The sequence below is a fragment of the Chlamydotis macqueenii genome, chromosome 5 (genome assembly GCF_036417535.1).
Source record: "Chlamydotis macqueenii isolate bChlMac1 chromosome 5, bChlMac1.mat, whole genome shotgun sequence".
Classification (NCBI taxonomy): Eukaryota; Metazoa; Chordata; class Aves; order Otidiformes; family Otididae; genus Chlamydotis; species Chlamydotis macqueenii.
This window is the reverse complement of record NC_141560.1, coordinates 4,330,179-4,355,252: the sequence shown is the minus strand read 5'-3', so window position 1 is coordinate 4,355,252 and position 25,074 is coordinate 4,330,179. Positions and strand designations below refer to the sequence as shown.

Here is a 25,074-nt window from a genome sequence, read left to right as displayed (position 1 = left end):
GTATTTTAAACCAGAACACAAAGTTATCCATACATATGAACACACACACGCTTCCCATAGCAGGTGACACCCCAAAGCAACAGAAAGGTTTAGGAGAGTCAAGAGCCACAGCACCCAGTGTTTTGACAGGCAGGAATCTTATCTGCAAGCGGAACACACAGCAATGCAAATCATAGTTTGACAAATCCAATCCAGGTTTTACTCCGACAGAGCAGACCGCACGTGTTACCCATACTAGTTTCTCATCTGCAAGAAGTATTTCATTTCCCCCTCCACGAACCCCCTTAGGTGTTTTACACACACACCCCCAATAGCTACTGGGACTGTGAGAAGCAGAAAATAAGTGTTCCACATCAGGGAACTGTTCTTTTTAGAAGTTGTTTCTAGTGAGAAGTTTTTTTATCTTTTTGGACAGCCTGTGCTATAATATTCTTGTCAGAGCCGACACACACAATACGGGGTTACGGCATTAGCTGGTGTAATCAAGGATCACAGTTAGTTGTGGCTGCCCTCAGAACAGTGCTTGCAGACCACATTTTAACCATGCCACAGAGATTTTCGGAGAACACCCACAAACAACATTCGATACTTTTTTTTTTGTCAGTAGTGGGTGGGTCTTTTTTCTCCCTTTTTTCAGAAAAAAGAAAAAATCCACCACATCAAGCAGCAATGTTGTTCTTTTCCTCACTCCCTGTAGCAAACCTGTTATGCCTGCATTCTCAAAAGGGTGATCTGCAAATATCTCTGTTTTCACTTATTTCTCAAACTGGGTATTTTTGTTCTTTTTTCGCTTCTATTCTTAGTCAGACAACCACACCAATACACGTCAACAACTGCTGAGGACGTGATCATGCAGTCACAGGCAATTCTCAATTTTTTTTGGTCTGTTCTAGGCTGGATGCTTCAGTTACAGTGGCTGGACCAGTTTTCTTTTAGTATCAGTTCCATTCAATTAGAGAGGCGTAGCAGGTGGGAAGAAGCTCTAAGTGCTTCTTCCCATGAATCAGCCACCAAATACCTCTTTGTACATTAAGTCCGCACTTAAAGAGCGATTTATTTTGCACATTCTGCTATGATGTTTCCCTAGATGTCTTTCCTTATCAGAGCAACCGCTCTTAGGACTCCGCTTTTTCAGTGCCTGGCATCAGAATGCACACAGCAAACACCTAATGACTTCTTCCAGGTAATCAAAATTTTGACAGCTTGAGAGGAAAGTAGCCAACCCGCAGACCAAAGCAGAGATACGAGCTGTTCTGTTTCCCTCAAAAACCTTTAGTAGAAGAAAGCAAGGATGGGAGGAGGAAAACCAGAGCATTACTGCCAGATGAAAACAGGGAGAAAAAAGAATAGCTCTTAAAAAGGAAAAGGTTAGAAGTGAGCTTTGCCCCACAGAGATCAGGCAGAATAGTTGTGAGAGAGAGACTCTGTGGCCTTGCAAAAAGCAGAACACTGTTTTGGCGTTCTGTGCAAGAAGCATATGCAACATCAGATACCCATTCCATTTTTCTGCTTCTTCTGCCCAGACTTCTTCTTAGATGCTCCTGATTCAGATGGTGGAGTGGGCTGTTTTGTAACAGGGACTGGATCTACTTTCTTGCCTGAAGACTTGGATCCTTCCGACTCCTTATTTACATGATCATCTTGAGCAGCCTTATGCTTCTTCTCCTTCTTCTTCCGTTCTCTAACACCAGAGGATGCTTCAGTCACGCTCAAGGGAACAGGAGCAACGTGCTCTTCATCCGTGCTCAGGGCATCAGAGAGCTTAAAGTCCCGAGGTGTGCTCTCAGAGTCAGACTCGTGGATGTTCCCGTTCTGAGCTTCTTTCTTCTTCCTCTTCTTCTCCATTTTCTTTTTATCAGTCTTCGTAGGTGGAAACTTTAGGTCCCTTTTCTGTTTTGCAAGGGCTTCATCATATAAAGTTTCTTTCATGAAAAGCCAGAAGAAGAGGAAGATGACTGTAATAACCACAGAAGGAACGATGATGATAAAGTAGCTAGACTCGTAAAACTCCATTGTGCTTTTTCTTAGCTATATTAAAAAAAAAAAAAAAACACACACCTACAGGGGAAAAAGAAAAAGAAAAAAGTTAGGTTTTGAACAGGTTTTCCCCTTGCTATTTTTTCCTCTATCAATTATAACTATAAAAGAAGCTCCCTCATTGTTTTAGAGAAGCCTTAAAATAGCTTTTAATGAAATTACCAAGTCATATCAATCATGAAACAACATTTACCATTTGCTTCAAAGCTGTTAGCCTGGATCGGAAGGAAATGCACCAAGACTGCTGATCTTGGAAGAGAGCAGTTCTCTTCCCTTACTTCTTTCCACATTCCTCAGTCTCCCTCCCCAAGCGAATTTCATAAAGTTAAAGCTTTTGATTTCAAAAATACACAAGATGGTACTTTCAGAGGTTGTGAAATAAGGACCAGTACATGCAGAGCAACAGTTTTGGTTTTTTTCCCCGTAAATCAAACATAACCAATTGAGATTTTTATCTTGGCAAGTGGGAGTTAAATTTCAACTTCCTTTTGTTCCCAGATTTATGACAGCTTCAGAAGTGGAACAAGGGGAAGAAGGGAAAGAGTCCTAAATTTTAGTCAACCATAAAAGAATCAGGTATTTTCAAAACTGCTTTTTGAAGTCTCAAACCCAGCTTTAAACTGACGAAAATTCCACACAATTACAGGAAAACAGGAAGATCTGTTACTTATTTCGCACATGTAACAGTGTACAACTTCCAGGGCACTAACAGACCAGATGACTCCAGGATAATTTGCTGAAAACACTACTTATGCCACAAGTAGTGGTTTGGTTTTGGGTTTTTTGTTTTTTTTTTTTTTTTTTTTAAAGCAGGAACTGCAGAGTTAAAAAGAAGTCAGAATTAAGTTAAAAAAACCTAACTTTGGGGCTGAGATTTTCCCATTTCACAACTGATCACTACGAATGGACCTCGATTTTTGCAGGAAGAATCCTCTCCAGACTGTTTGTTTTAAAGAAAAAAAAAAAAGCACCAACCATTGAAAAAACCACAATCAAAATTCTAATTAAGCAAGCGCAACTCCTGATTCGTCAACTCAGTTTAAAAGCCACCACAGAAAGCATGTGCTTCAACTACGTTTTCCTCTACGCAAGAAGAGATGACTCTTCAACTCAACTGTCCCTTGGGAGCCCTGTTCTCCTGGGAATTAAAGGCAGGGGATTTAACCCAGGTTGTGTCTCCCATAATCTTTTGTCACCTTCTCTGCAACCGCTGCCCAGCTGCGGCATTCCCCATCACAGCTTGGTTTGGAGCCTGGCGCTAACTCAAGAGGGAAGCGCTGTTACATCCAATAGTTTCTGCAGAGAGAGAAGTTACTGTGATAATATATTTGCACAGTGCATTGAGCAGCACAGAAAGCACGGAGTGGGAACTCTAATTTGGCTATTAAGTTATCCAAATAAAAGACTAACATTTCAATACACTAATTAGTCATCAGTTGTCTTAACGTTAAGTCTCCTCCCAGTTTGTATTTGTTTTCTGCGTGCGCGCAGCTCACCAAAAAGGCTTGAGTCTATAATTACATCCAACACAAGAAGTTTCAGAAGGGCTGAGAGGGATGGGAGGAAAAGCTTGTCTTTTGAGAAGAAAAAGCACAGATGCTCAGAACTAAGCTGGAGCTCTCAAAATGATTAGTTACAGCTACTTGATAAAACCAGCCCCCTGCACTAAGTGATCTAATATTAGTCATCTCTTGAAGGAAGCAGATATTGAAAATTTGTCTCAGCCAAAGTCAATATTGAATACTTACGGGAGAAGCTAATCCCCAAAGTAAATACGTAATTAAGCAGGTTTTTCACAAGTGTAATTAAGTTCATCATGACAATACATTCCTGAAACAATTACGAGACCTAACCACGAAGAGCCCAGAACAGCCCACCTCTGCCTTGCTCATGCACAAGCACGCAGCCGGCCATAAATTCATCCGATTGCTTCGGCCAGGCTGGGACAATCACACCCTGCAGCCGTCCCTACGCGTTTCCCAGCGCCCGACACCAGATGCTCGGGTCAAATGACGCGCTTGGCAAAGCACGTGTCGTAAAGGCTTGAGACATCAAGTGTCAGGAGGCACGATGGTCAAGGCAGGAGCAAGTATAAGCAGAAAGTGATTGTTGCTTTGAGACCAGAGAGGTTAAACACATTTAAAAGCTTCAGCTGCTTTCAAGAGGAGCCATAAATACATAATTATAACAGCTAGTCAGTGTGGGGAATATGTACTGGACAAGATGAGGTCTGACCTCAGAGCTGGCTGAGCCTCTCCCTCCACCGCCCTGCTCTCCCCTCCCTGCGCTTCCCTCCCCTCGCGCAACGGGATTGCCTGCGCCCTACGCCGGATCCAGAGCACAGCATTCCAACGTTGAGTTTCAGAGCCTCTACAGAACTCGAGCGCTGCTCCCGTCCTCCTCTCGCTCGTTGGGGAGCGACGGGGCATGAGCCAAATGAACGCTTCCACCCCAAACACTGATCACAGGCACACAGATTCCATCTCAAGAGTCCAGCGGGGAATTTCACATACACACATTCAGCCTTTCTGATGTAAGCAGGGTTAAACAACAACAACAAAAAAAAAATACAAAAAAAAAAATCCACACACACACAACCAAACAAGTAAAAGCCTGAGGACATAACTAGAATTGATTAAGTACACTCAGGAATGGCAAACAAGAGCTCTCCTCTGATGGTAATACGCTAATTTCCCATCTCAGCCCAATATGAGCAAGGGCATTTAAAAAAAATCACTCCTAGAAGGATACCATGGCTCCTGGCTTGTATGTCAAATGACAGGATGACAGTCTTCACCATCCACCCCTTGTCAAGACACCTTTATGAAGTGGCATCTTTGCCATGGGGTATTTGGCTCACACAGATTCCAGTTGTCCTCTGACAATCTACAATTACTAAATAAGTTTCTCCACACCCATTTATACTTCTGTGTTACGTTGACAAGCCATCTAGGAAAAAACAGAAGCAATATATAGGGAAAAAAATCCTATGCCATACAATAAGAAACAGGACAGAGAAGCTCCTTCAATTAAACCAGAAAAAAGTGAATGCTACATTAACTTAAAAACCTTCAGGTACCAGCCTAAATGCGCCTCGGTATTTAGTTTTACAATTCCTCCCATTCCTGTTAGCTATGTAAATAGGAGACACTCTCACAAAAATACTTTCTTCTTGCCAGAAGTGCTGGCAAGGGGACTTCTATCACTTGCAGCCCTCCCTCGGACACCTTTCCCAGGCGGTTGCATCAGCTCTCTACCCACTCAAAGCTGCAATCCCCAGGCAAGGCACACCCGGCCAAAATCACACGTACACACTCCCTCGCTACTGCCAACAAGAGATACACTGGCTTTAGCTGTGTTTGAATTCAAGGTAGTTGGTTAAATACTCACTTTCATCCCTATTTGATATTTAACCTGACCTCTATCGGCACGCTTCCGAGAGCCCGGCTGTACAGCATCCGTGCCAGGCTCCCCGCTTGCAGACACACTCCCGTCTCGTTCGTAAATTCAAGAACTCACAACATCCCTTTAGTCATTCTGAAAAAGGGGAACAAACCGCATCTGTCCCAGCCCGCGCGCAGACTCCGTTACTGTTCCCGTCCTGCCTTTAACAAAAGAATTGCACTTTTGTTTCCCCTAAACAGAGCCCGTGCCACAGAAAATAACCATTTCTGAACTTCAGCGCAGCGTTATTGCTTGCGCCTGACCTCCTCCGCTAGTTAACACTGCCCTGGATTTTGTAACACGCCCTTCGCTTTTTGCATTTAAATCTCAAGTTTCACTCCGCACAGATACCACATTTCACGGAATATTCATTCAGTTTAGGTCCAGGGGATTAGCTTACTTGAGAAGACAGAAATAAATTACAGCTCCATCTGGCTAATGAGTCACCCGTAGCTCAGCCCCAGCACGTTAGAAGCTCAGCTTCTACAAATGGTTGGGTCCCAAGATGCAGATAGTCTCCAGGGACTTGTGCCTCCGAAAAAGTAACATTAAAAGGGAGGAAAATATAGGTACCAAAGACTTTTGGGTGGGTTTGTTTGTTTTTATTTATTTTAAACACTAAGTAGTTTAAGACATACCACATATGATTTAGCTAAGGCAACAGCTTCTGTAATGTGAATCTTTTCCCTGGATTTCCCCAAGCTGGCAAGCGGACCAAAAGAAAGCCCTCACATTCAACAGTCCCTAGGAACGCAGCAAGGAGTCTCAGAGGAGTATCTATACTCAACAAATTACTCAAACAGATAACAGTATCTTTTCCTCAACCTGCACGCTGTTAGCAATATGCTCCACGTCAGCCAGCTGTAGAGGATCCTCTTGAAAACAGCTTCACTCCCAAACTCATCTTCTCCCAGAGCTCTTCGAGAGAGGATGCCCAGCAACTTGGGTACTAAACCCAGATCTGCTACAGGTGAAATATAATATTAAACAAGATGTTTAGCCACTCCATGCCTATTCCTCATCCATACAGTGGGATCAACCAGCTCTGTGACTTTGTTTGTGAGCCTTAACTAACCAAAGCTCTAGGAAGGAGGGCTGCCAGAAAAACCTAAAGGCAATTCATGTAACATCAGCATCGCTACAGTATGAGAAAAATCTGCAGATTGAGAACTTAGGTTGGTTTGTTTTTTTTTTTAAAAGCAGCCCTATATGTCACTGAAAAAACAAGATGTGTTCTTCACGCCCCAATACAAGACACACAGGACAGCAAAGCTTCTGCGAGGCGACACTAAGAGGCAGAGAGCAAAAGCTGAGCTGTCAGAGCAGGCAGGGATTTCAGCCCATCAAACTTGCTCCGAGTTCGTTAACACCTGGCTAACTTCAATGCTGGGAACCAAGGGAGCCAAAAAAAAACCACACTGCCCAGCGAACACCAGCCATGAACTGACTACACCTGAACACTGTTTTTAAGACAGGAAAATAAGACATTACCTATAAATCTCACCTTCCACCTATGTAAGGAAAGAGGCACAGCTCCATATAAGATCGCACACAATCTTCTCACAGGGTCACTTAATTTGTACAACTAAGAGGTCTGCACGAAGCATCCACCACCTAGGAAAACTGAAGGTCTAAATGGCCCTGCCAGTTTTGAGCTGGAGAGCAAAGTTTCACCTACTTTTTTTTTTTAAACTCTACTTTTATAGCTATTATTTTCATGCTCTGTTTACAGAAGTCCTCTCAAAACTTAGACTGGGGGGGTGAAGCATAATAAACAGCAGTTCAAGTTCTGAGTGTCTTGTCTTTAAATACTTGCCCTGCCAGTATGATTTACGCAGCAACAGGAGAAAGCTGCAGACACTCAAAATTACCAGCCAAACCATTCACACAAGTCACTCTTCTCTGGGAAGGAGACCTGTTCAAGTGAAGCTCAACAGTGCTTGACGCACCCTACAAACTGCAAACAGCAAGAGGAGAAGGAGACTTCTCAATAAGTCTTGCTCTTCTTCACTTGATTACACTGACACAATTAAGCCATTTGCAAAGCACAATCTCAGTGCTTCAAATACCCTCTAGGTAAATATTTGCCATTCCAAACGTGCCGCTGTTTGTACCATCTGTTGGGCTCTGGCTGTTCGCAGTTGCTTGATGTTAGTTAACACAGACACGCTATTTATTAAACTCCAGAAAAGAGTAACTTTGCTTCTACAAAAGCCTTTACTTTCAGGTTTTTGTAATACATCTTCAGAGCCAACACCTGACAAAAAGCAGCAGCGGTGCCGAGAGCGAGCCGGGAGCACAACACAGCTACACAACGTTGCCACCACTATCTGGCAGATGACCTTGCTCTTGTCCAAGCACCAGCAATGGTGAGCACCCGGGAGGTTTCTACCGCAGCTCGGCTGTCCAGGCAAGTTCGTACAAGCTAAGGAAGGGCAGGGATTCATCGAGCAGCAGCTGACGCCCTGAAACCACCTGGGCTGCGGGATAAAGCCCAGAGTTGGAATTAGCATCAGTGAAAGTGGAATGAACAACCTCGCATTTATCCAGGGATAAAAGCATGCACACTGGTTGTTAGCACAGAACGAGGAACGGGATGGAAAACCACGCTCTGCTCTCCTGCCCGGCAGCTTGCCTGGATACCCCAAAACTGCATAGACCCTGCCACACCAGCAACTAATGGGGTCTTCACCAAAGCACAAGCACAGAGACACTGATACTGTTCAGGACTGAAAAGTCTTAGAAAACCAAACTGTTTCTTGCAGTATTTGTGAGAGGATGCTATTTGGGATAAAAGTTGGTACACATCACGGCCAGAGGAAAGCGTCCTCACCTGCACCGGACTCCAGAAACAGCAAGTTTTCCTTCAAAATCACTCACTTGTAACACACACTTTTATTATCTACAAAGCCAAAAGATAACAAATTATCTTTACACTACCTTCTTCCAAAGTGCCTGTAAAGGATCAAAGGCTGCTTTCTTCCAACAGGAGAGGGCTGGGGGAGGACTATGCCCCGAGAGGGCTCCCAGCATTACTCAGCAAGTCTGCATCTTCCCATCGTTACTTCTAGGGAGTCCCTGAGGCTTCCCCAGCGCCTTCCTTCACACGCTCGTGTACAGACATGCTCTGCCCACACCACTGTGAACTATTTGAGAGGCATCTGAACACCCAAGCAGCAAGCTCATGGTCTTTTGGGTAAACACTTCCCCTTCCCTGCTCTCCTGGCAAACAGAGACCAGATCTGGCACTCGCTCTTCAATCGCCACTCACTTCTGTGCACGGAGAACCGGGAAACGATACTTCTCAAAATACAAAGGGAAAAACCGCTCACTGCATTTTCTCAGAGACTCTCAGAAAAAAAAGACTAAAGAGCAGCAAAATCTAGACTAAAGGTTCAACAACAGACGCCGATTTTCTCAGCTTGCGGTTTTGCTGACACCCTAAGCGGGCAGCGATAGCAGCCAAGGTCACTCACTCACACAGCAGCTCCAAAGGGCCAGAAGATCCCTCATGACATCCATGACTTTCCATGGGGTGCGATACATCAGAAGGCACAGTTCACCAGCAAAAAAGGCTGCATGTGTAGCCGTACGAAGGCAGCAGCGTGAACAATTCTGCTGATGTTAAGGCAAGGAAAGATGTCAGTACGGCTGCTCAGAGGCACTGCCTTTGCAAGGCAGGCAGCAGCCAAGTCTCACTTCTTCTCCAAAGCTGCCCTGTAAGAGTCAACAAACCCGGTCAGCAAGGCAGCTACACCTTTCAGCCACATTTTAGAAAATAAAAGTTTACATTTCTAATAGTCTCAACATACCAACTTGACTGGAAACAACCTCCGCTGCTCTCACCACAGCATTGCCCAGCTGCATCGCAACGCATGGCTTTCACAGGTTTGCTCCAGGTATCACAATACATTGCAATAAACCCAGCGTCGATTAACTCGTTAGTGAGGGCTTTGCAGGCAATGCGAGAACTTGGGGTTTTGCCAGGGCCATATTAATGCAGGATTACATACTAAAAATAAGAGACAAAGCTAGCAGATTAATGGCCAAAGCTGAGTTTAGATTACCAGTCTGAGCAGCAGTTCTGCAGGTCGTGTAGTTTTCGAGCACCAAGGGGTCTCCCACAACACAAACACACCCAGCAGCAGGAGCCGGCTGCGGATTTAAGCCGGGACTCTTGGGTCAGCCAGGCAAAAGCATTAAACACGCACAACCGCACCCGAAATGCGTCTGTGCCCAGCACCTGGACAGGAGGGAGGAATCAGGCCATGCCTGTTTTGTTATTCTGATTAGCTGTTTGGAAAGTCAGCAGAGGTTCGTACAAGCCAAGCTGACGTGACAGTCCATAGCAGCTGAAGTTTACCACACGAAAGCCATTTACACAAGTTTAAAGCCACTATGCACCTCAACAAAGGCCTTTTGACATCTGTTGTGGTCTATTGTACAAACACATATTCTCAGTATAACCTTCACCTTGAATCCACAGAAAGCCTCGGAGCGCAGCTATCGTCCGGCGAAACCGAGGGCAGATACGACACGACAGCTCTGGCGCAGAGCGCTGCACTGCCCGGCTGGGTTTGCTCGAGGGTTTGCCAGGGCTCTTTCAGCCAGCACGACACCCTTTCCTAGGGCACGGGGTTTTTGCATTACCAGCACAACTGTCTGCATGTCCCAAATTTGGCTCCACCAAAACAAGGGGTCTCAGCTGTGAGGGTCTCAGGCCGTCTCACTCCGACACTGCTTAATCCTTTTCTGAGTCAGGAATAAGTAGCACTAGCACAAACACATTTATTCTGAGACTTCTGCACCTACCCTTGCCATGCTCTATTACTTTAACTTGATTAAGATAAGCTCTACAGCACCCACAGCCATTACACCGTTGACCTGCCCTATGGTCACAAACAAGGCAGAACCTCAAATTCCAAGGAAGAAAAAAAAAAAAAAAAAAAAAAAAAAACGAAGATCATCTCTTAAGAAACTTGGGGCTGCTACAGTCCTTTCCTGTCTTTATATCCAATTCAGTCTCTGCAAGCATGGACAGAGAGAGGAAAGCAAGTACCAGCAGTAGCTTCCCAGTATTCATATTCCTCTTGTACTTTCACAGCAATCTGCAGAGAAAAATTCAGCTGGAATGAAACCTTTTCCCTTTTCCAGTGTATACAGCAAATGTAACTATCTAAACACACATTCCTGTATTATGTATTCTTGTTTATATTTTAAAAAATAAATGTAAAATGAGAAGAGACAGAAACAAAAGAGGAAAAAGCCTTTGCTCCAGCTTTTTTTTTTTTTTGCCTTTGCAGATTGCTGTGAAAGTATGAACGGCATCTGGGTACTGGGAGGCTAACGCTCATTTCAAAAACCTGGGATTTTCTGTACAAGAGCTGCAAATAGTCAAGGAAAAGACCCAAGTGTATTATCTGCCTATGCATCTCAGCAGAGGTAATCACCTCCCTGCAAGCCTCGCACAGCCCCACCAACGTTGTTTCTTCTCAGGCTTCCTGGCAGGAGCAGCACCACTGCAGGCACAAGCTGTCCTCCACTGTGAATCCAGGGCAAAGCAGATGTCCTCAGCGCCAGAACAACACAAAAACCATGACAGATTGCTAACGAGGATGGCACTTTGTTTAGTGGAGGTATTTCTGAAGTTGGCATACACCTACAAAAAGGTACATCTTAATTCACTGCTTGATTCTCCAAATTTCTGCTCAACATTGCCCTTAACAACATCGGTCAGACAACATTTTAGCCTACTCACTTGAATTTCTCCAGACACAGAAGAAAGTTTTAAACCTACCACTTGTTCTGTGGGTCTCCAGACCGCCCGGTGCTAAAGCTTTTCTCCAAATTTCTCACCAAAGCAGCAGCAGCAATGGAGAAGCAAAAAAAAAAAAAAAAATCCAGCCTTGAAGGGTTAGCAAGTCGCTTGGCGCAAGGTTTAAGCAGGTCCGTATAGCTGAATTTATTAACCTTTGTACCTCCACACCCCGGTGGCACGGAGACTGCCAAAGCTATCCCACAACCCAGCCACGTGCAGCCTAACAGTGTCGGGCTACTGCTTCCACCGCGTTTCCGCCCACATTGAACGAGGTCTCGCAGGAACGCAGGGAGGAGGGAGCACGCGTGTGCCGGGGCGATGGCACGGGAGGAAGACAAGAAGCCTTTAAATAAATGAGAGAATTTGGGAATTCTCCTATAGCAATGTATCACTGAAGTTTTCCTGCAAGAATATATTAAGTTCATGGCAGGAGTATTAACCTTGTTCATATTAGAATTTCTTTTCCCTACAAAAATAAATCAGGCAAAGATATTCTTAGTGTGAATATTAGAAAAGTGATTTTATCTAGACTTATTTTTAAAATGTGTATCTAACAGATGAGAACAGAAGTCTTCTGCCAAGACAGACAAGTATTAACCCAGGAGAATCTATTTAGCTTCAGCCTTCTTAACTGTACAAGATTTTACTGAAGTCTGTGCCCACAGTCCTTTACCCTGTTGCGAAAGGAACAAAGGAAGAGGAAATGACTAATCAAAGCAGCAGCACATTAATATATTTTGGTATGTGGAAAGGGAAAATCATAGCGTGTATTTTTAACATTCCCAACAGGGGAAGGCACTGCCATACGTACGCCAGCTGCCACAGAGGCTCGGCAGCTCCTGGGAGGGGAAAAGGGAAGTCGTGTCCCAGAGAGGAGTTCTGTATTTTCCATTTCCCAGCAGGAGCTCTGGCTGGAAGCACAGCACACCGCGATGCGAGTGCTGTTTGCGAGTCGGCTGACGACATCTTTGCCTAACGACACGCCTGGAAAGGAGGCACCGCCGGGGCAAACAGCAATGCCTCAGCGATACTGGGTGCACTTTGACTTGAGCCGTAGGTGAAACCCAGCCTAGAGAGGTGCTCCAGAGGGAAAAGGTGAGGGTTTCTTGGAGCACGGCCACAAGCAGGCACTCCTGCAAGGCACCCCGCCACCCAGCTCTGCTGTGCAAGGGATGCTCTCGCCCATGGGCTGATAAAGGACGAGGAAGGAGTCCCTCCCTGCCCCAGCTGGCACCCAGCAAGTCACAGCTCACCCACATGCCACAGAGCACGACCCCATCCTGCACGTTTCCGAGCTTAATTCCCCCAGACTCCTCAAAGCTCTCCATCGCTCGCACGTGCAAAGGAGCGGGGCTGTCAGCAAAACACTGTGCCTTCAAAGCTTCCCCTGCAATTACTCTGCCACAGCACCTACCCAAGCCAAGCCGCTGGCATCCCAGTACAACTGGATTTAATAGCTGTGTTTTAGTCCTGTGCTCAGGAAGCTCTTTGGGGCAGCCACGATAAAAGATTTGCTCAGAGCAACAGGGCAGAAGCCTGAAGGACTACTGTGATAAACCCAAAATGAGAACTTTCAAACCCCCTCCTAAAAGAGATAAAACCCAACCAATCTAGCAACAGCCTGCTACGGTCATTTGTGCAGCGGGATGGCACAGCACAAAAGCATCGCTCGCTCAGTGAGAGAGAGGAGCTGGACCGCTGCCTGCCTGGCTGCAATTGTTCCTGCACTTCATAATTAAGGGCTACAATTCACCATTTTTCTAATGCCAAACCCCAAAAGACTCGTTGTGACAAAGCCATTTTAAATACTAAGTGGGAAGCTACTGCTCAACCAACTGTAATGATTCAGATCTCCCTACTTCCAGCACTGTTAAGTGCAAACGATACAGAGAAACCAATATTCAATGTTCTTGCAAAGGGATTTGTAATCGGCCGCTCCGTACGCTGCTAGAAGCCTGAAGCTTAAGCAGGTCTTTACCCTGGTATTGCAAAATGACAACCTCTGTCACTTCACCGACAAGATTTTCCCATTATTTCTGTTCAGTCTGCTGTTGGAGGCAACTATACAAAGAGATTGGACCACTGACAAAAAAAAAAATTGCTTCGTTAACCTTTCGGTGACTCAACGATCCTATTGTTAAAGAGCAATGGCCAAAAGGAGAAGCTGACAGCAGACGGATGCTCTCCTCCATGTGAATTCCTAGAGGAAAATGAGATTGACCTGCGCTGGAAACAGGCTGCAAGCTAAAGGAGAGTTGTTAACTCAAAGAGGGAAATCAAAACTCTTAAGTTAACTGTGAATCATATCAGATCTAGATGCTTTCATGTGGTTTCTTCTAACTACCTGAAATTTTAAGATACTACTTACCACACACATTATGTCTAAGCAGTTGAGTGATCTCAGTTTTCTCTAAAGGGAAAGAAGTGCGATTGCTGCATCAAAATTACTGTAAATGTGGCACAGGCCTTGCTAAATGAGAGCATCAGAAAGCAGCATTTGAAACAAGACTGCCCTACCCCATTATTAGGCTAAGTCCTGATAATTCTTCAGCTAGAAAGGGAGATTAAATCAACAGGCAAGATTTTTCTCCCTTCTTACCACATACACTATAGTGAAAAAAGAGTGGAAAAAAGTATCCATCAGTTAAACAATCAGAGTTCACAGAGCGGTAATAAATTTTCAAATATGCCAAGAGTTTAAAACTCAGGGGTATGCAGTTAGTTCTCAACCCTGAGATTTTAAAAGGGCAACCTCAGTTTAGGCTAGATGATAGGAGGAATGCAGACTCAACATACAGAAGTCAAAGTTCCTCCAAGTTGACAGAGGCATCATAAATAGAGTTCTCATCACCACGCACAGCACAACTGCCAAACTAGGGCTTGGGAAGTACGAGCACCACAAGGCTCCCCAGGCTGGAATTGCCTCCTCTGCAGCCTGCACTGCACCAGCGTGCCGATTTCTGTTTTTAACACTGCACATTGTGGTTCAGAAAGACCAAAAAAAAAAAAAAAAATTGGAAAAACTAAACAGCCAGGCTTGAGCAGGCATTGGTTGCTACCCTTGCATCCTCCCGTGCACGTACAGCTACCCTGCTCTGAACTACACCCAAATGAACGAGGGCCATACCCAACAGATCGGCTTCCTCCAGCTCCTACCTTGCAGGGTGGGGTTCAAGCCAGAGGACAATGCTGGCGTAGGAACAAAAGGGCAGCGAAGGGCCATGAATGCACTTTGCCTGCAAGTTGGAAAAGCGCTCTCAATCCTCAGCCCAGCGAGGTGCTCAATGCTGTAACGGCATATCTGCAGCCTCCGCGGGTGCTGTATTTTATTTCACCTGGCCACACAGCAGCAGGAGATTCCCACTCGCCGCTCCTGCCACTTCACTACAGAGGTGAACCAGAGCCCCAGGATCACAGGGAACATGTTTTCACTGATACAAGAGGCATCTACCACTCTTTTGCTACTAGCAATCAATGAATTCTAATCCACAGTCACGTTAGGAATGACACCTGCAAAGAGGGCTGGATTTTATTACAACCATGCATTAAATTTAAAACCATTTGCCAGGTGAAAACATTGTTCATGCTGCATTTATAAAACCCTTCAGACACAGGGAATGCGTAGAGGTACATTCAGGACTGAATTTCTGTCACAGCAGCTTCTGCTGACAATGGGCTTCCTACAACACTGATGTTTTGACTTTCTGCTCCAGCACAAATTTGCACCAGCCAAAGGCTGAACAGGCTCCTGTTGGCAAGACTTCCCCAGGGGACACAAGTTTGACTGCTCCACAGCAGAGCTGTCCTTCAACATTTATCCATTCTGTGTACGTTATCACACAGGCATAAAGATAGCGCTTCTGTATCCGAGCTAGATCCCTTACGCTGTAGAACATGGTGCTCTTGATAAGCTCAGAAATATTAGTTAAAAGTTTCAGAATGGTTAAGGATCAAAGGAGGCTTTAGAAGCAATCCCTACAGCATTGGCACCTTACAAGTTAGCCAGTGTACGTCGAAGTACAAAGTGCATTACGAGTTGCAACTTTTAACTCAATTTAAAAGCACAACACGAAGTTTAAGAAATTGCTGCTGAACTGTGGTCATTTCCCTACTGAGACAGGTGAAGTGTTAAGGTCTCTCTCCACTCTTCTTCAAGACACTGCACACAGACCATTTATCGAGGGCAGCGCTAAGAGCTCACCTCATCATCTATCCCAAACATCTGCACTACGACAGGCACCTCACCAGCTACAGCTCCAAGACATCGTCCTTTCAACTTCCACCTCGAGGAAGCGTGCTCCTGAATGGTAGCACCACATAAGGTTTCTTTTCACCTTGTTAACCTCTCTGTGCTTCATTTAACAGTCTGCTGAAGGTGCTCACACACAATCAACTGACATGCAGTTAGCGTCATCAGTCCGTGGACCCTTCGGGACCTGCGCAGGCCGCTTAAGAAGGTCACGTGTGCTCAGGAACCAGTGCAGTATCTCAGCAGACTCCAAGCCAGTATTTGCATCTTGTCCTAAACACCCCGAGCAGGAGACTAAGCTTCCCTCCAGGACCAGGGAAAAGGCTCCAGCTCCTCTACTTAAGAGTTGCTTGAGATATCTGAATTACACCTGGGCCACGCTGCGAAGGAGCTTTTTTTGACAACCATCCTTGTGTGGCTGTTGATTCCTTGGTAAGCGATGCTGAGGCTCACTGACACTTCTCCGAGCAGCAGCAGCAGCAGCTCAGCAGACCTTGCTACACCCCTTAGCCATACTGGTCCCAGTTCACTGTGTAATCCCACACAATGTAGTGTTGAGGGTTGGATAGTGTTGAGGGTTGGATGACCACACAAAAACTGTCCAAAAACATGTTCAAAATGCATCTCTAGGGGCTTCCTCGGTTTCTGCGCTTGTGACTGTAAGGACCAGCCTTGTAAGTCTCCTAAAGTGACTTCAAATATGTATTTCACTGCTTTCAGAATTTTGAATTCAAGGCAATAACTGAACATCCTAGAGTTTGCCCTCAAAAAATGCCTCCTAACACATGCACACACACCCACCCCAACACACTCAGCTTGACTGATCAGCGCCGTACTGATCTGAACTCGAGAACATGTCAGGTTCTTAAAAACGCCTGAAAAGGCTCAGCAACAGAAATGCAGAGTAATTGAGGTCACTTCTCTCATGCTTCCCTGGGTTCTCACTCTCCTTGCTTTACTGTGCCACAAGCTGCTGCTCCTTTGGCATGTGAGGATTGAATAAACACTTCACTGCAACCACACAGATCTAAAGTTACTTGCCTCCAACTTTGGTTACACCTCAAAACTATCACTCCAGTAGCCCATAACGGGGAGCAGGGATTAAGAAATCAACTTAGAAATAGGTACACTGGACCTGAAGCAAAGAAAGTCTTCTTTTGGTACACAGGCAGCATGGAAAAAAAGGTAGAAACTGGGAGGTCAGGGGTGGGGGGGCTGAAAAGGCAGGCCAGTAATGGAAACATCTGACCAAGAATGTTCACAAGCCTTCAAAACTTCTGAAGCCTAACCCCTTTGCTAGCACTTCTCACATGCCGCCTCAGACTGCGGACCGTGTTACGCAAGTCGCAATTGTGCCTCAGCAACCCTCCCTCCCACCCACGGCGCTCTGCACCTTGCCGAATCCATGTGTTGAAGTACACCGAGGTGGAGAAGCACATCCGTTCCTCCCACCGTTGGCCTGGTGTACTGCCACTCCTGCAAAGAACGTCTGGCTTTGTTGTGCATCTCGGAATCATAAAATCATTTGGGTTGGAAGGGACCTTTAAAGGTCATCTAGTCCAACCCTCTTGAACTATGCTCTAACCCATTAAAAGCTACTTTAAAAAAAAAAAAAAATCTGGTTTTACATCCACACGTGCACACTAAGCTGGAAAGAGGTTTACTAAATTTAGCACGTAACCCAATCCTAGTGTTGGGGTAGCACGGGCTGTAGATATGGAGGTGACCTTACGCAAAGGTAACAAGGGAAGTTGGTACTTCCCATTAAGCTGCCACGGGAAAGCCCAGGGAACCCAGTAAAATCCTAACACAACCTCCATAAAACCTCCCTGCAGCTCGGTGGTTTCCAAGGTTTGGAGATGCTACTTGTGCCTCTCTTCTGGACAATGAAAGGGCAAAGGCACCTTCTCAGCAAACATTAGGGCAAAGAGCTCCTCGGTCAGAGGTCAAACCTGGAGAAGCGAGGCTTTGATAGACCTCCACCACCACTGCTGTAAATACAAAACAAGGCGGCGCAGAGAGAAAAAGCAGCACAGTACTTTATCAGCCCATCACAGCTCAGGCTGCCCACGCTGCCAACAGGTATTTACACAAGCAAAGGTCAGTAGGTGTGACATGGGATACAGCATTCACTTGTAAACTCCATTTTCTGCCAGCTTCCCAGCACCGCACCCCGCTGAGAACACGGCCTGGTCCAGGCCGAGTCTCCCCAGAGGACAGCAAGTTAAAGGAGGCAGAAAAAATCCTCGCCTAGCCTCGGGGGAAAGGGCCCATCCTGGCACCTCACTACTACATGCAGATAATTTCTCAGATTTGAAAATGCCCTGTGAAAGACCAGTTGGGCACGATCCGCTGTAGCTGTGACGTTGCTCTTGGGTACACCCGGAGCCGAAACAGAAAAGGGCAGAAGAGATCCTGCAACGGGTTTCAGATACCTGTTTTTAGGGCTGCATAGCATCAAAAAAAAGGCATTGCCTACATGAAAGCCAAGACGAGATGTCCCCACAAGCAATGACTTCACAGACAAAGCAGTGCTAATCATCACGGCAGCCTTTCCAGCTGGTTCAGGAGGCAGGAAGAAACATCACTTTCTGGGACCAGGCTCGGCCTCCCACCCATGCTGCAGCAGAGACCCAGCCTCGGCCACCACAGGAGAGCGGTTTCCCACTCACCTACCAGCTCACTGCCGGCCCAGCACAGCCAAGGCAGCGTGCCCTGGGGCCAGATCACAAACGGGACCAAGAGAACAGTATCAGCAGCTGGTCTGCTGGTGACCTCCTGGCATCCTCAACCACAGGCGCTGGGCCTCAGCTCTCCCTTCTGTGAAACGGGAGGGTAAGCCACCTCCATCCTGCCGTGGAAGACGCCGTGCGAGAGCCTGGCAGCGCGATAGGGCAGAGGGCAGGCGCCTCGCAGAGACATGTCCACACGAGTCGAACGCAAGTCATCAGCTTTAAGCACTCCCGCCACTCAGCAATCCTCACCAGAGGCTCAGGAACCATTCACATCCTCTGATAAATGGGACTTTGTTCTCACCAAGTATGGACTTTTCAACTTAAAACTCCACAGCAAATAGGCTGAAGGAGGGGGGAAAAACAAAAAAAAAAACCAAACAAACAAAAAAATAGAAATAGCCATTGGTCAGATTAAAACAGTAATAATAAAATTATCAGCTGACTGATACTATAGGCTCTCTTATCAGTCAGTCACGATCCGGTCCAATCCTGCTGCACTCCCCGTAGAGCTGCACCTTGTGCAATAGCTTAGTCATCTTCCTTGACAGCTATGCACTTGCAAATAGATTGCAAGTCCACTCACATTTTCCCATGAAAATTTTCTCCTCCACCCTACTACAAGCAAGACGGGAAGAGTGTGCTGCTGAGCCGAGGAGCAGGCAGCTTGTCCCCGCGCAGGGGAGGAGAGAGCGCTTTTATCTCCTGGACTCAACAACTTCCTTCCTGCGCAGTTGCAGGCAGACAAAAGACACCTTTACTCATCGCAGGCAGGAATGAGATGTACTAAAATTTGTCACATCCCTGAAATAAAATAGCCTGCTTACCATTTTCAGTCCGTACAGGAGAGTGTAAAGCAGAATTAAGCCAGCATTTCTTCTACAAGAAACCCTTGCAGGGTGGGATTTGGAAGGAAAAGAATAAGGAGCCCAAAATAACACAGGTTGAGTTTATCTCTCTCTGGCAGGTGACACAGCTAAATGAAAGATGATAACACTGGACCAAGGTACTTCCCCTCCGCAGGATGAGAGCTGGATTGTTTTTGGAAGCGCCACGAATCACAGGCATAAATATACCAGGCTTTAAAAGCCTTCGACACCCACGTAATTCCGAACCCAGGCTTTATTTTCCCTGGGTCATTTAACACATGCTCAACGAGCTGGACACCAGGCAGGCAGGCTGAGAAGGTTAGCTATTCAATTAATACGTGCGATCCAAAAACAAGAACTCGTCTTTTGCTGGACATCAGCACACCTCTTCTGAGAGGGAAAAAGCCCTCTCCGATGCTCAATTAATTATTCAACCACAACTCAAAGGAAACCAGGAGTTTTGCTCTATTTCCTCAACTTTACAGCATAAAAGGGCTTAAAGGTGTTTCCTGCAGCAGGAGAGCTGTTAGCTATGTAGTGGCTGCTCTGGAGCGGAGCAGGGATTTGCAGGATTGCCCGGCAGCAGGCAGATTCAGCCAGGGCAGCAGGATCAGCCAGGAGGGAGGCTGCCCAACCGGAAAGAGCAAAAACCTGCAAGAAGCACCATTTTCCATACTTTACCACCGAAAACCCCGCACACCTGACAGTGACAGCAGCAGGGAGCTGTTAATGCTAGCTGAGGACAAGGCTATAACAGTGATTATTAGTGCAAAAAAATTAGTAGCTTGCCCATATTACTAATTTACAGACACTTTATCCGAGTTAAAATGCAGCTTGAAGCAATCTACAAGCACAGATGAGGTTTCATTTGAAAAAGATAAAATGCTATTATTCATGGGAAGAAAAGGGGAAGGAATATCATCTACCACTTATCTTCAGCACCAGGAATTTAGATAAGCAGGGTAACCACAAAGCACTCACAAAAACTAAAAAACATCGCAGAAAACAAGGAGGAGAGTTGCATAAAAGTAACTATTTTAGTTCTGATTAACCCGCAGACCTTACAGTTCCTGTCCCTCCTCTCCCTCCCATCCCCCACACATTGCACAGCAAAATTCAAGCCTTGAAGCTCCTAAACTACTTCTTTGCATAACACAGTTGCAAGAAGAGGAGACAGTATTCTTTATTTGCGTTAGAGAGTCAGAGAAGAAGCTTTCCAGAGTTTTCACGTGCACACACGTAACAGAAACCATTTCTCTTTTTCCCCTGTTTTCCACGGTATCTAAGAGACTTAGTCAAAAAAAAAAAAAAAAAAATCACCAAAGCATTAAAAAGGATCATGAGATTTGCATTCTTTAGCACCTCAGATTATTACAGTTTCCACAGTCATGACTCCCCCTTCCAACACCCCAACAAGCTTCAGTTATAAAACGCCCGTATTTTAGTGGATTTTGACATTTCTTGTACCAAGACACTGGAGCATCCAGACCGACAAGACGGCAAGGCAGCAGAATTTATGCATTCCCAGGAGATTTCCGTTTAATTTTGCGGCACAGATAGATACTGCAGCAAGCCTGCACTCTGCCCAGTACCTATATTTAGCGCCTAAGTTGACCTGGCAGTGCCCCCCATAAGCTCATTTATTAAGATTCACTTACTCATCCTAATATAATCTAATTAGGCAGCAGCACTCCTGCAAGGGGCACGGCGGTGACCAAGAGAGGACGAGTTCAAACACAGGGAATATGGCCCAGATGCTACTTTAGTTCTCGCATGAGGGGAAAGAAAGAAAAAAAAAAAAAAAAAAAAAGAAAGAGAAAAAACACCTTCACAGAGGAATGGCAGGAATTGCGGATGCCTGCATACTGTCTCCCTGCTCAGAGCAGCACCTGGATCCACTCTGCTTCTCCCGACCAACAGCTAAAGACCAGTTCTTAACTGGAAGAAGCAGAGAAGCAGCAGAGTTCAGATCGATGTACAGTGCTTATCGATGAGAGGGCTGCTGCTCTCGCTCCAAACTCACTGGAAATACCCACCACCATTCAGTGCCAGGGGTCAGAAGTAGGAATCCAAGTCTCCCGTGCTCTCAGGCAGCGCCCACATCAGCAGGCACAGATGTGTTCCCAAACCAGAGACCGCAGGCATCAGCCTGGAGAAAGCGCCAACAAGTCCACGTTGGAAGAAATTATTTTAAAGGCTCTATTCTGGCAAGAAAGAGGAAGTTTTCAAAGCTGAGAAGTACCCCTCTCCTGCCACCAGCTGTAGTTCAGGCATGCGAACAGGAAGAAGCTTTTACCTTTCTAAAAACATAAATAAATACTGATTTTTTTAAAGGCATCACATGTTTTATTTGCTTGGACATGTTGTATAACGATGAGAGGAGAAACAGATTCCCAAGATTCATGAGCTGGTAATTCTCCAATTTATCATCTCCATAGTTTATGCACAGTCATTAGCAAGAAGTGATTTGTCTGGGCCAGATTTAGCCCAGCAACTCCCTGTCTCGTTAGCCCAAAACAATCACCCGAGGAATGTCAAAAAGTTTGAGAGCTTAGTGCAGCGAGTAGGCCCCCCAAAAATATTCATTTCTTAAAAATAGTCCAATCCTGCTGTTTTGCCAACGCAGAGCAGGAAGTTTAAAAGCTGAACACAGATGTAGAAAATTCTCTTTATATTAGAAAGGTTTTGATGAAGGCAAAAGGTTTTCACTGACAAGGAAACCCGGGGAATACTGACAAGAGAACAACAGGAGGAGACTTAAAGACTTCGACTTATTTAACCCAGCGGTCAAGAGGGGATCCAGTCGCTCCCTCTAAATTACATCTGGGAGGGAAAACAACTATTTAAACCAAATGGCAAGGCTAGAACAAAAACAAACTATACGAACCAGCCATAAACACCGTGAGGATGGCAATTTGGCAACTGCTCTGAGAGTCAGAGGAGGCTCTCCTGTGGAAACTGGGGTGAAGAAAAACCGATCAAGTTGCACCTTAAAAGCAGTTACGTTACGAAAGGCATCCACAGAACAGATGGGTGCTATAAACAGGGAAACTAAACTCGATCGGGGGCTCTCTTCCGCTCTCGGGTTCTTATCGGCCCGCTTGCCGCCGCAGCTTTTGGAGCAGATAGCCAGAATGAAGAATTACCCTCCTGTCTTCTGCTTCTTCCCCACGCCTCCAGGACGGCACGGGGGCTATTCACGCTATTTACTCAGGCACGTAATTGGGGTATGATCAGGGAACTAAACTTGGGAGCTGAAGCTCTCAAGAAGTCAATGGCAAGAGATGGGTGTCTTGGCAGCAGCGAGGGAAGGTATTAGGAGTCACCAAGTTCGAAGCTTAAAATAAAACATACGTCCTCTCCCCCCGTGTCCTTATGCTTAAGGGCCTCGGCCAAAAAAGTATGTAATCTATACCCATCACTTCTGAAATTCACAGGGAACTTCAGTTTCGGAGGGATTCTGTTAACCCTGGGTTTACAACACAGACAGTCAAGCAATGATTAGACACTTTTGAGCCATAACCATCCCATCTCCACAGCAAGAGGAGATGATGCAAAGGAAAGCTGTTACACAGCCAACCCAGTAACACCACACTTTTATATAGGCTTGGGCAAGATCCTCCCTTTTCTTCAAGGGGTTCCAAATCCAAAGCAGCTAGCAGGCAAAGTTATCTGTAATAGGGGTTTGATGACAGCAGGGGATAAAGGATCAAATTAAAAACTAATTGTGTTCTTCATACCCTGCTGCTGCTGCTTCCAAAAGCAGAAAATATCTTCTTGAGACTGGCTACGTAAGAATGGCAGAAAAAAGGAAAAAAAAAACCCTAACAAAAAAGGTATTTGGTAATAACTCTAACAGAGAATTACTGTTTCTATCCAAACCCCAACCTTCCCCTGCTGCAGTTACACACAAAAGTTATTTTAATCACAGTATGCAGAAAGCAGCATCAGCATATGAGGCAAGAGAAAAAATATGTGGTAAAGCGAGTTGCATAGCCTGTTCGCGGAGAGAAATTACAGCGCAGTTATAGGGAAGAGGTCCGCGAGGCAGAGAAACGCTTCCAGCCCAAACCAAACAGGAGGACGATAGCGATCCACTGAGAGAATAGGCAAGAAAAATATTTGAAAGAAGGTGGAATGTGGGAACTGCATCCCCTTTTAACTTTCACAGCAATCAATTCAGACTTTCCAGCAAGAGATTTTTTGCCTTGTCATACGTAAAGAGATGTTAAATAGAACTTGTCGGTTATTTCTACTAAATATGTGCGTTGCTCGACAGAGGCGGCAATGCAAACACCGAAGAAAAAGATAATTTTAAACAGAAAAGGACTGCAGCAGAGTATCAGCTCAGCTCTCCTTCCACAAAGCAAGAAATTACCTCCTTGAGTTTTTCTAACTGTGATCTCGAAGTAGACAGCAGAACCTTTAAGAAAAAAATGTTAAAAACTGATGAACCTAAAGCACACAGGTGTACGCACATCACTAGAAAGTAGCATCCGGCATTGCCTAACGCTGAAAAGACGCTATGCTACGTTATTCTTAATAACCACCTACTCAATTAAAATACTTCATCAATGGAAATCAGTTGGTTACAAAAGATGGAGCTTTGCCACCTCAGCTTTTCCTCCCCCACCTCAATAACCTGCACGCTGGAGGAAGGATTCCAGCCAGGGAGAAAGCTGTGAGCAGAGGAGGAGGAGAGGCGAGGGGGCATTCACATCTCCGGGGTCAACACAGCCACACGCAACCCATGCCAGCGCTGTACCAAAGGGCGTGAGCGTTCTTAAAAAAATAAAATACCTCTGGCAAACATAACCTACGTACACGGGAAAAAGCAATATACTTAACCGTGCGCAGTTAATAACAGGAATACAAAATGGGCCAGACGATTTCGGCCGGCCAAGCGCAATGCTTCGGTCAAGTCTGCAAGGCCAGCCGGGCGCTGCAGCGTTCAGTTCACGGCAAACGCTATCCAGGGGGCTGAAAACCACGGGAAAAATCCTGGTAAATCAGATTTTGAGGGTAAATTCTTAGTTCACCGCCATTCACGGGTTCGTGCCTCTGGCAGCGAGCAGCTAACTACACAGATCTATGGAAAACACCCGATACATCATTTTTTTTATCCCCGTTTTTACCGGTTAACTCGGTTTAAGGAAGGTTACCGTGGGCTGTGCTCGGGAGGCATGGACTCCCCCCCAGCCTCTCCCAAAAGCTGCGGCGGCTGGAGCCCCCCACCGCCCCACGGCCAGGAGTGGGAGCGGCCTCTCCCCCCTCCCCCGCCCCACGACCGGGGCCCGCGGCTCAATCTCTCCCCAGCTCTCCGGGAGGGCAGCGGGGACCGCGCCGCCGGAACCCGCAGCCCCGGGGCCCGCCCCGCCGCCCACCTGCCGCCCGCGGCCCGGCCACGCCGAGGCCTAGGCCCCGCCGCCCCTCGCCGGGCAGGCCGCGGGCAGGCCCCGGCCCCCAGCCCGTCCCTCCGCCCCGCCGAGCCGGGCGCTCCCCGGGCGGGACTCACCGTGAGGCGCGGCGGGCCGAGCCGAATCGGACCGGGCTGGGCCAGGCTGTGAGGAACCGGGCGGCGGGGACGGAGCGGCGGCGGAGCCGGTGCCTGCGCGGCGCTGGCTGGCGGGCAGGAAAGGGAGAGAGGGCGGGAGGAGGCGGCACCGCACGTCCGCCGCGTCTGCCGGCCCCCCCCGGCCGTTAAAGGAGCGACGCCGCTGCCGCTTCCCCTCGCCGTGGGGATCCCCTGCCCACGCGCCTAGTGCCACGCACGGCGGTACCTTTGCCCGGAGCCCACCCACGCGCGGGGTAGCCCGCGGGGGCTCCACGGGGTATGGGACACCCGCGGGAGTGGGGATCGCCCACCCGGACCTCCCCCACGCAGGGGTCCTCCACCTATCCGTGGGGATCACACACACCCCTCCA

General features: G+C 46.6%; 1 protein-coding gene across 10 annotated transcripts in view; it reads right to left on the bottom strand.

The window, feature by feature from the left end:
- Window positions 1-24,746, bottom strand: part of KTN1 (kinectin 1) — a 75,248-nt gene extending 50,502 nt beyond the window's left edge. For all 10 annotated transcript variants that reach the window (XM_086748445.1, XM_086748448.1, XM_086748449.1 and 7 more), the window contains exons 1-2: window positions 24,661-24,746; window positions 1,494-2,058 (exon numbers count right to left, since the gene is read on the bottom strand). In XM_086748445.1, the coding sequence (XP_086604571.1) occupies window positions 1,494-2,013 (520 nt within the window). In that variant the 5' untranslated portion in view covers window positions 2,014-2,058; window positions 24,661-24,746. The remainder of the gene's footprint in view (window positions 1-1,493; window positions 2,059-24,660) is intronic.
- Between the last annotated feature and the right edge of the window lie 328 nt (window positions 24,747-25,074).